The sequence below is a fragment of the Syngnathus scovelli genome, chromosome 9 (genome assembly GCF_024217435.2).
Source record: "Syngnathus scovelli strain Florida chromosome 9, RoL_Ssco_1.2, whole genome shotgun sequence".
Lineage (NCBI taxonomy): Eukaryota > Metazoa > Chordata > Actinopteri > Syngnathiformes > Syngnathidae > Syngnathus > Syngnathus scovelli.
Genome location: NC_090855.1, coordinates 2,621,502 through 2,631,749, shown reverse-complemented (window position 1 = coordinate 2,631,749; position 10,248 = coordinate 2,621,502). Strand labels below are relative to the sequence as shown.

Genomic DNA, 10,248 nt, shown 5'->3' with positions numbered 1-10,248 from the left:
AAAAAATTATTTCCATATATTTTCTTTGTAATTTAATTGCGTTAGGGGGAAAAAAAATCCCGTTTTCTATCGCGACAAAACAGCACCTCCAACTGGCACATCCGGGAAATTGCATATCACATGAAAGTCACGTGACTTGTTCTCGACTCGAACCGTCACTCGGGTTCACTCGTGAGTCGTGACCCCCGACGAGAGGCGCGAACTTTCTCTTGACGAAATGTTTATGTCATTGTATAGCGCTGTTTTGCTAGCCGCCATTTTCCACACAACAACGACAGGTAAACACATTCTCCCTCCTGGGCTTAAACCTTCTGTATTAGTTCCAACATTAATTCTACGTCTTCTCCCCACAAGAACGCCACAAGTGTGTCGCCAGAAGCTTCGGTCATGACTCGGTGGTATGTGAATGTAACTCCACGTACTGCGACACCTTGGGCATCGTTTCTCTTCCCCCGCCGGGTCACTACATCTCCTACCTGAGCAGCATGGCCGGAAGCCGGCTGGAGGACACCCAAGGTCCAGTTCGACCCAACAAAACCGGTGCTGGTGAGTCTTATAAAATATGGAAAAGTTACTTTTATCATGCTCATAAGACATTTATTCTTGTACAACGTCTAGCAAACAGTATATGGAGTCGCTACTTTAGGAGGATGTTCATTGAGTTATTTAATTTTATATAAGGAAATAAAAGTAGATCTCAGACACTTCAAATGGAAAATTTCTGGCTTTCTAATATTAAAAGAAATCAAGGTTCTGTCTTATTACAGGCAGGTGGTGTGTTTATCATACAATATGTCACATTTATCCCTCAGGCCTCAGACTGACTTTCCAACCTGAGAAGAAGTACCAGAAGATAAAAGGATTTGGTGGCGCGATGACCGACGCAGCAGCACTAAACATCCTGTCGCTCTCCGCTGGAACGCAAGATCAACTGCTGAGACAGTACTTCTCCAAGGAAGGTAGATAAGTCTTTATAAGGTATGCTAAGATTTGGTTGACATAGTCAGAAAGGTATTTATTCCTCTAAGAATATGTGTCAATATGTACAACTAAAATAATGTGTCAATATTTTGCTTTTCCCAGGTATTGGTTACACTGTAGTACGTGTGCCCATGGCTAGCTGTGACTTCTCCACTCGTCTGTACACATACGCTGACACGCGGGATGACTACAGCCTGCATAGTTTCAATCTGGCTCCTGAAGATGTACACATGAAGGTTGGGGAACACACACAGAAAGATTATCGCCAAATGCACTTAAATGCTAATTGTTAGCTTCTGCACTCAACTGCATCTAAGCTATGAGGGTGTGCACACTTATGCAAAGTTAAGTTTTGACGTTGCGTTGTTGTTAGATTCCTCTGCTGCTCAGAGCCCAGGCCATGGCTCCTCAACCTTTGTCCCTGCTGGCCAGTGCCTGGAGCGCCCCCGCCTGGATGAAGACAAACGATGCGCTCACAGGAAAAGGTTCCTTGAAGGGAAAACCTGGTGGAAAGGAGCATAAAAGTTGGGCTCAGTACTACATAAGGTAGTTCTTCATGCACATCAAATGTTTTTATGAAAGCTTGTATTGTATTCTGAAAGTTCCTCTTCATCCCTCTCAGATTCCTTGAGGAATACGCCAAGTATAATTTGACGTTTTGGGCCGTGACCACAGGGAACGAACCAACAGCGGGACGACTAACCAACTACAGGTGTCCTCTTTCTCACAGGATGTGAAAGTTCTAACAGATTTAGAGACAGCATGGTTTGTCTCCCTGCAGTTTCCAGGCACTGGGCTTCACTCCCGAGGAGCAGAGGGACTGGGTGGCGTTGGACCTGGGCCCAGCCCTTCACGCTTCGTCTTTCCCGCACACTCACGTGCTCATTCTGGACGACAACCGCCTGCTGCTGCCTCGGTGGGCCAAAGTGGTGAGTGCGCCATGGTGGACATTTTTTTTTTCAGTCAATATGTTTAGGACCACCACGGCAAAATATATTTCTGATGCTGTGACCGCCACCAGGTGCTTAGTGACATCCACGCAGGTCGCTACATCCATGGAGTGGCGGTGCATTGGTACATGGACTTCTTGATCCCCGCCGGGCCCACCCTGGTAACCACCCACCAGATATTCCCCGAGTATTACCTGTTTGGCACCGAAGCCTGCGCAGGCTGGAAACCGTCGGACCGGGGGGTGAGATTGGGCAGCTGGCAGAGAGCTGAAAAATACGCGCATGACATCTTAGAGGTAGGAAGGCGGATGTGAGTCAGAAGGTCCGTAGGCTGTCAACACAAGCCGGGGCAAGTTTTTAATTTTTTTGTGCTTTTATATTTAGGATTTAAATCATTACGTGACGGGCTGGACCGACTGGAATCTAGCGCTGGATCAGACCGGCGGGCCCAACTGGGTGAAGAATTTTGTGGACAGCCCCGTAATCGTTGATGCTAAGCGTGATATCTTCTACAAGCAACCGACATTTTACAGCTTGGCACACTTCAGGTACTAAGGCAAAATTTAATTTATGGATTTTTTACACTGTGGTCAAATTCTTATTTATTAAAAAATGTTTTAATCCGTGTATAGTAAGTTCCTGAGTAAGGACTCCCAGAGAGTCGGCGTGTCCGCCAGCGGGGAAACGGACCTCGAATTCTCTGCCTTCATCCGACCAGACGGCTTAGTGGTGCTCATCGTCCTCAACAGGTTGTATGATGCAGTGAGCGCCTGAATCTTTGCAAGTTGACATTTAATCTTCAAACATAAAACTACACATTATTTAAAACAACTTTCTAGCTTAGCTGATGTTTAGCTCAATGCTAACAAATAATATAGACCACTTGGAAGTCATCAAGTGTCACGGAACGGTTTGTGTTCAACTTTGGAGGTTCTACTTTTGAGTGTGACTTGGCTCTGATGAACCGTGTGTGTTGTTTAGGTCATCATCAAAGATCCAGTTTGAGGTGTGGGACCCAGCGGTGGGCTACATCCCCTCCACAGCGCCGCCTCGTTCCTTACTCACACTTGCTTGGTACACACTGGGAATAAATGTGTAAAGAGTTGTTGTTCACATGAAGGTAAGCCTTTAACTTGGCAGAACAAACGACTCTTTTTTTCAGAACTTTTAATGTTCGCTCACATTTCTTGCACACTGAGAAGACCAAAAAACGGGTTTTACAAGAATAACACTGAAGTACGATGTAATGTTGCATGATCAACATTTAAGTATGATTTTATCTTTTAAATGATAAAATGTTGTGATGTGAGAATAATTTTATATGCTTGAAAACAGTTGCCTTAACTCTTAAGTAATTTTTTTTTAGGCAATTTTAATACGATTGCCAAACTGGTTATTAATTTAGTGAATTTGCTCCAAGGATTTCTTTGACATGCAAATACATTTTTTGCACTCAGGACTAATTTACATTTTTAACAGTGTTTCCGCTTTTGACATGCTCATTTTCAACAAAATGTATTTCTATTTAATTGTAAATAAAATAAAAAAAATCTGTCTTGACTTGGAAAGAGACCAAAAGAGAAGGAATGTTTTTTTTTTAGTCACTTTATTAATACATGATAGACATTTTTTCATTTATATAATATACAGTTTGTTACCCATGTGTGCCATTCACATTTGCGCCTGTTGTTTTTCTTTGCAAACCTTTTAGGTTTGTGGACTACAATTATTTACATAAAAAAAACAAGTTGTAAAAATGTGGTCATACACAGAGGACTAAAATGAGCGGGATGACATCAGACTATAATCTGATGTACATCATCAGAAATAGGTGGAATTGAAGGGGGAAAAAAAAAAGGGACGAGCGATGATGGTTTTGTTGGTGTGAGAGTTTTAAGCTGCAATTTCCCATTTAAGAATACTTAAAACGATAAACCAAAGAAATACGCTCGTGGACCGCCAAACAATAAATACAGAATGTTTACAGCAATGTGGCGACTTTTCAGATACAAAAGCCGACTTTTGTCCCAAATTGTGTTTAAAGCTGGGGGGGTGGGGGGAGTGGGTAAACATGGAAGGGCTTCATCTGAAGCGGAAAAGAGATCTTAAAGGGGACCTAGTATGAAAACCGACCAGCTAATTGCTTGTATACAAATGTCTTTAAGGTATTTGAAACAGACCTCCCGAAAGTATCCTGGACTTTTAACTGAAGCAAGAATTTGCCAAGATGTATCATGGTGTCTCCTTTAAGATCTAAGTGTGTACATGGTTCAGGGGCAAAAGACATTAACCAGAAAATTACCCAAAAAAAAGTGATTAAGACGGCAACGGAGGTGAAGGGGAGCGAGAAGCGGCTCCCAGGCGAGTTCTTTTTTTTTTTTTTCCCCCTGTCCAGCTTCAGAAGGACCATCTCTCCTGTGTGCGGGGGTCCATGGAGAGCGAGGGGGGCTCTGACGGGGGCTGACTGCTGCTGTCTTCGCCGTTCAAACTCTTCCGACAAACCGGACACGTGTCGTGCTGTGGAACGGCGACAGTTTTAAAAGCCGATTGTCTTGTGACTTGTTGTGATTTGTTTTTTGTGACTCACCATCTCCAGCCAGGGTACGATACAGGCTGAATGGAAGAAGTGGTTGCAGGGGAGCTGTCTGACGGGCTCGCCCACCTCAAAGTCTTCTTTGCACACTGGACATTCCATACAACAGTCTGCACACACAAGTTTAAACCTTAATTCAATTTGTCAATCGATGATGGAAGTGATGGTAGATCAATCTTGAAGCTTTGAACAATTATTTTTCTTGTTGTCCTTCAGGCTTTATATTTGGATACCCATGATGGCACCCGAAGAAGATGCTGACTGACGAGTGAGGTGTCGGTGCTTTAAATTTATATTACAGATGTTCGAGGTGAGCACCAAATCTACTCCTCGTGTTGTGATCATTTCCACAGATTTTGTGAATTGCGACTTTCAGGACCCCCTGTGCTTTACAACATAAGAAATAATGTCTAACCTGCTTGTTCCTGAGAAATATTCACAAAGGGTAGAGAAGAGATCCTCTCTTTCTCGGCTGGAGGAGGCCCTGTGTTCTCCAGCTGACCGAGTAACTACACAAACACACACAAAATGATTAGCAATAAGGATAAAAAATAAAAAAAACTCAGGTATGGCATGATTTGCTCTACTTGTGTTATTACAGCATCCAGGCCTCCCTGTCCCCAGGCGTAGTCTCCCGGATTGGAATGCAGCATGCCTGTCCTGGAGACCCACAAAGACCATTTGTTGACGGTCACATCGTCATACCAAATGACATCTGGACAGAACTCGAAGGTAGTAGCTCACCATGACAACGGCGGCGTGCCCGAGACTCCCGAGTTGGCGAAAAGACCGGCGAGGAACTGTTGTACAATCCTGATGGACACGCATCAATGGTTTAATGCGCATATTTGAAATTTGTATTCAGGTGATGTCAACCTACCCTTCGACAGCGGGCGAGCGGTCAGGCCTGCTGCTGACTCTGGACCGATGCCTCCTCTGGGTGTGTAGGCGCGGGGGTCGTGCCGGGCCCCAGTGGTCGCCGGCGCCTAGCGAACCCATGGGCCCCCCGAGGCCAGCGGGGACCGAACCCCCGATGGGTCCGCTTGCGAATCCCCCGAAGTCGCCGAGCCCAGCCAGGCGCCCGCCGGGGAGCCGTGGTTCCGAGTCGGGGTTGTCGCCGTCGATGGAAAAGGGCCGCTCCATTAACAGCAGGTGCCATAACTGCGAGGGTGACGACAAAACAACACGGGAGGTTAGTTGCTATCTAAATATTATAAGTATAGATCACCTGGATTTAATAGAAATGGTCTGCAGAGTCGAGACATTTTTTTTTTTCAACCACTCGTAATCGAATCGTTTCAATTATTCGATTGTTTCGGTCACAGGCTGTCACTCAGTTAAGACAAGTACCTCTGCAAACTGATTGGTTGCGTCATCTAGTCCGTTGGCGCCTCCCTCTAAGAGGCTGCTGGAATTACAGACAAAAAAAAATGACAGCTCATCACGAGATGTAACCCATCGAATGAGTCACGGCCCTTACCTGGAATCTTCCGTCACTTCCTCGATGAAGCCCGACTCGCAGCGAGGACAGATATACTCCTTGAAAAAGTCAGAGTGCATCGTTTTAACATTTATGACAGAATGATATACACAATTTCTTTTCGGCCTGCTAATATTTCTTCTGATTGATGATTTCGGAATGTGTCAGCGTTTCCCAGGAAGACGTCTGACGTGCATACAGATGGACTTAAACTGTGTTTGTGTGTTACATTTCCGCCATAATGTTGATGCTAGTGCGAGTCAGGTGACTTCTGCCTGTCAGGAGCGGATGAGTTATTTTTAATCTACAAATGATTTGGCCTCTCAAATTAAATGCTGCCTTGGGGCATGCATGTTCGCCTGCACTTGTTTTAAAATATGATCCACACATTTATATATATATATATATATATTTTTTTTACATGATATTTTTAATTTCATTTAAAGTAAGTTGTAACACAAAAAGGTGGGACAGTGATCGAGAGTAACCCAAGAGGTTGAGCTGGTCTGCCACACCTAACGTGTTCGACACTATGACAGACTGATTTTTTTTTTTTTTTGTGAGCTCAGCAGTCAGAGATGGTTGGGGTGTCCTCCTCGTAAGTCATCTACGCTATTATTGAATAATGACACGGAGACGTGGATGTCCACGTGAGACAAGCAGGCTGGAATTAACCTCACAACTGCTCAGTCAGGTCAGAAGATTACATTTCGTGTGGCTATAATATATTTAGATCACACAGTAAAGACTCTTAAGTCAGACGTTATTTCTGCTCTGCTTTTACCGCCAAATGGAATGGTAGAAAGAGGCTCTAAATTATGAAAATATTGAATCCACTTCTTTTTTTGCTCCACATTTATAAGCCTCTGACCTCCCACCAGGTGTAAGCGGAGTCCCCTAATACCTCAGCGGCAGTCAAATAAAGTTATTATGCAAAATGTAGGCGGTGGCAGCCGCTTCTGGTTGAGCAACAACGCAAGGATACAGGTGTCATCATCTTCTTTTCGCTTTTGGGGCAAAGTCCAAGGTGCGCAAAGTGCTTAGCTACACACAAATTTCATCCGCAGCCCGGCAAATCTATTCATCATGATTTGTCTTTGTCATAATTTGTCTTTTCATTGTGTTGTCTGCATTCATCTGTGTTTTTCTGACACGTTCTTGAATCTAAAACTGAATTACGGCTGGGTGATTAATTAATTTGATCAATTAACTAGCACTTGCTTGTCAGCATTTACTTTTAGCGGCATTCCATATTGTTTGGATCAAATTTTAAAATAGGAATGTCAATTCGAGATCAAAGAAAATTTACTATAATGAATGAATTAAAATAATTACTACTCTTTTCAATCCATAACAGCTAATATTGTCAGTGGTGGCGAGAAACCTTTTTATTAAAGGGACATTTTGGTTTAGTTACAGTAAAGCCACTGATTTGAGTTTTTTTCCAACAAGTCCAACTAAGACACAAACTGCATTTGAATGTTTCAATTTAAATATATTACACATTAAATGCAACTGTAATGATCTGAGGAATACAAATGAACTTTTTTTTTTTAGGTTTTCTCTTGGAGTTTTTTTCTTTGTTTGTGGAAATTGTGACGCAAAGCTTGAGTCGGCATTCCGTGTCCAACATGCTACCACTCCATTCCAAATTGAAACTAAAAGTATTTATGAACGCAAAATTCCCCTGCTTGGGAAAAAAAAGGGGACTTTTGATCAGACTATTAGGGTGAGGTAAAACTGTACGTGAAGGAAATTCAAATACTATTTTAGACGTCCTTATTCTGCTCAGTATTGTGTATTTTAATGCAACACACAACAACCAGAGCAGACAAGCCGAGGCTCGAGGCTAACTCTTTGGACATGAATGTCTTCCACGAGCATTGCAAATAAAATACGAGTCCCATTTGCAACGTGCATTAATGGGCATATAGATTTGTATTCGTTACCGGTGTATTTTGCAATATCATAACTAACAACAAACGCCGCTGACTGCTCGGAGGCTAACTAGCTTTTTTGCTAAGGAAGGCAAGCGGAACACACGGTAATCGGCATAGACGCTAACTTGTCAACTGAGAAAATACGACGACATAAAGCCGAGAGTGAAAAACAAAGGTCTTACCGGTAGTTTGGGGTTTACTTCTCCCTTACAACAGTGACAAAAAAACCGATGCGGGGGAACAGCCGCAGCCTCCGCCATCTTCCCCAAGCGAGCACACAAACAGTGACGTCGGTCCTCCACCAAGTCACTACGAGGGCCCGCCTCCTTCCCATCATGCACCTCGCCGCAGACCATCCAATCACAGAAAGGTACTCGTCTGTTGACAAACAGAGACCTGCGTGTGTCTCCCGAATGTTTTGGTGCCTTTTTCTAGCAGCCAAGTGATGTTTTCCAAAACTGGAAACTCTGTTATGTAATTTAAAAAATACGAGAAAAACTTTTAGTCCTCAATAAAGATTATTTCCAGTTTTGAATGTGTAAAAATCCATGTTGTTTTCCCATTGTGCTGACTATTTGCCCCCACTAGCTTAGCTTCTTCAGGCACGCAGCTTCAAGGGCGTGTCGTACTATCCCGTGGTGGCAGCTGGCACTGAAAAACTTCCGGTATCTCCAGCTTGCACCGGAAGTGCCATGACGTCAAGCCGCCACAACAAAATGCGCTAGCCATTTCTTAAGAGCAACATTGTAACTAGTGTTCTCCACTTTTTCCATCCATATTTGATTTAAGACAACAGTCTAACGTTAAAGAGCGGCAGCAGTCATGTTACGACCGAAGGCTTTGACGCAGGTTCTGAGCCAAGCCAACACAAACGGAGTCCAAAGCACCCTGTGAGTACTGCTAGCCTAGCCTCTCCGGATGCTAACTGGTCAGCTGATTGGAAAACTTTACGACTTATTAAACGATTGTTTTGGAATACATCCACTAATAAAATTCCTGCCATGATATCAAATAATTTTGAAAGGTTGCCAATGCCGCTTAATGTCACCTTTTTTAATACTTTATGGATTTTTCTAGAATTGTAAGGCATTTTCTTGTCTTCATGAAATTTCCCAATATTTCATGCCAAAATACGGAACCATGCACTTATTGTGGTAATTAGTTGCACGGGGTTCCTTGCACGGCTTGTTACCATAAGAAATGTTATTGTGAGAAATCAAACATTATTATTTTGTGCAAGTTCCTTTATTTTTATATTTGCTGTCAGATTGCTAAACAACGAAGGCTCTCTCCTGGCCTACTCTGGCTACGGGGACACGGACGCTCGGGTCACTGCTGCCATCGCCAGCAACATCTGGGCGGCCTACGACAAGAACGGCCACCAGGCCTTTAATGAGGACAAGCTCAAATTCATACTCATGGACTGCATGGTAAGCCATGTGTTTCTCCTTGTCAGAAATTGACAAGTGGGCCTCTGACAACATGCGTTTTTCATCACAGGAGGGAAGAGTGGCCATCACGCGAGTGGCCAACCTGCTCCTATGCATGTACGCCAAAGAGACAGTGGGCTTCGGAATGCTCAAAGCTAAGGTGAGGCAAGAACTTCCTCATCCTCGTCGATTTATTGCTCATGTGTGCTTTTGTGACGCAGGCTGAGGCTCTGGTGCAGTACCTGGAAGAACCTCTGACCCAAGTAGCCGCATCTTAGTTGGATTGTAGCACAGGCCGGTCCTTGGTGTGCCTTTTCACTCACATCACGTCTATTTTTGTTTTTTATTTAATCATGGAAAGGTGTTGATGTTATTAACAACTTCTTTTGTGTCTTCAGTTAGACTTTATTTTTTCCTCACTGTGACATTAAGGAAGGTTCATGAAAGGATCATTAAGTGTCATTGAAATGTAATTAAGTTGAAATGTTACAGTTTATTTCAAATGTGTACATAAACATTTTCTGATTACAGAGCTTATCATTTTATTTTTTATTGTTCATTTTGGGACTTAGTGAGTTCTGACAAGGCTGGAGGCAGGTAGGAAAAAGTCTTGACATTTTATACAACCAAAACTTTTTACATTACATTAGACCTTGGTTTATGTTACATTTTCTAATATCCAACAAAATATGAATTTTTACCAAAAAAAATCCTCAAAATGGACGATTTTTTTTTTTAAATAGACCTCGATATACAAAATACTATTTTATCTTTATACAACTTTAAAAAAAATATAAAAATAGACAAACTGAAAATTAAAACTCAAATCTAATTAGCAAAATATACAAAAATGAAGGGATGACGTTGAATAGGA

The 10,248-nt window shown here is 42.8% G+C and overlaps 3 protein-coding genes across 4 annotated transcripts; 2 read left to right on the top strand and 1 right to left on the bottom strand.

Annotated features, from left to right (window-relative positions):
• The first annotated feature begins 112 nt into the window (after positions 1-112).
• On the top strand, positions 113-3,774 carry gba1 (glucosylceramidase beta 1). Its single transcript, XM_049730683.1, has 11 exons — positions 113-278; positions 355-546; positions 813-959; positions 1,084-1,217; positions 1,355-1,527; positions 1,604-1,693; positions 1,763-1,910; positions 2,003-2,227; positions 2,316-2,479; positions 2,564-2,680; positions 2,913-3,774. Exons 1-11 carry the CDS (start codon positions 218-220, stop codon positions 3,028-3,030), a joined length of 1,569 nt encoding a protein of 522 aa, XP_049586640.1. The 5' UTR covers positions 113-217; the 3' UTR covers positions 3,031-3,774.
• A 246-nt stretch (positions 3,775-4,020) lies between these two features.
• On the bottom strand, positions 4,021-8,279 carry rnf115a (ring finger protein 115a). 2 transcript variants are annotated; one of them, XM_049730686.2, is made up of 9 exons: positions 8,127-8,279; positions 6,005-6,063; positions 5,875-5,929; positions 5,405-5,685; positions 5,269-5,337; positions 5,112-5,184; positions 4,940-5,033; positions 4,519-4,634; positions 4,021-4,448 (listed from the first exon to the last, which is right to left on the bottom strand). In XM_049730686.2, the coding sequence occupies exons 1-9, from the start codon at positions 8,202-8,204 to the stop codon at positions 4,329-4,331; spliced, it is 945 nt and encodes a 314-aa protein (XP_049586643.1). In that variant the 5' UTR covers positions 8,205-8,279; the 3' UTR covers positions 4,021-4,328. The 2 variants fall into 2 exon arrangements, with proteins under 2 accessions (XP_049586643.1, XP_049586642.1); XM_049730685.2 differs by having other exon boundaries at positions 5,875-5,932; positions 8,127-8,278.
• Positions 8,280-8,618: 339 nt separating this feature from the next.
• Positions 8,619-9,904, top strand: lamtor2 (late endosomal/lysosomal adaptor, MAPK and MTOR activator 2). Its single transcript, XM_049730690.2, has 4 exons — positions 8,619-8,834; positions 9,212-9,374; positions 9,445-9,534; positions 9,596-9,904. The coding sequence occupies exons 1-4, from the start codon at positions 8,767-8,769 to the stop codon at positions 9,650-9,652; spliced, it is 378 nt and encodes a 125-aa protein (XP_049586647.1). The 5' UTR covers positions 8,619-8,766; the 3' UTR covers positions 9,653-9,904.
• Positions 9,905-10,248: the final 344 nt, after the last annotated feature.

What these genes read in the sequence shown, in the direction of transcription:
- gba1 (XM_049730683.1), top strand. Translation starts at nt 218, where the DNA reads ATGTTTATGTCATTGTATAGCGCTGTTTTGCTAGCCGCCATTTTCCAC. An exon ending in TTTCCACACAACAACGACAG is followed by an intron (nt 279 to 354) that starts GTAAACACATTC and finishes TCTCCCCACAAG; the next exon opens with AACGCCACAAGTGTGTCGCC. An exon ending in ACAGTACTTCTCCAAGGAAG is followed by an intron (nt 960 to 1,083) that starts GTAGATAAGTCT and finishes TGCTTTTCCCAG; the next exon opens with GTATTGGTTACACTGTAGTA.
- rnf115a (XM_049730685.2), bottom strand. Translation starts at nt 8,204, where the DNA reads ATGGCGGAGGCTGCGGCTGTTCCCCCGCATCGGTTTTTTTGTCACTGT. An exon ending in GAAGTGACGGAAGATTCCAG is followed by an intron (nt 5,933 to 6,004) that starts GTAAGGGCCGTG and finishes CTGTAATTCCAG; the next exon opens with CAGCCTCTTAGAGGGAGGCG. An exon ending in CGCTCGCCCGCTGTCGAAGG is followed by an intron (nt 5,338 to 5,404) that starts GTAGGTTGACAT and finishes CGTGTCCATCAG; the next exon opens with GATTGTACAACAGTTCCTCG.
- lamtor2 (XM_049730690.2), top strand. Translation starts at nt 8,767, where the DNA reads ATGTTACGACCGAAGGCTTTGACGCAGGTTCTGAGCCAAGCCAACACA. An exon ending in AACGGAGTCCAAAGCACCCT is followed by an intron (nt 8,835 to 9,211) that starts GTGAGTACTGCT and finishes ATTTGCTGTCAG; the next exon opens with ATTGCTAAACAACGAAGGCT. An exon ending in TCATACTCATGGACTGCATG is followed by an intron (nt 9,375 to 9,444) that starts GTAAGCCATGTG and finishes TTTTCATCACAG; the next exon opens with GAGGGAAGAGTGGCCATCAC.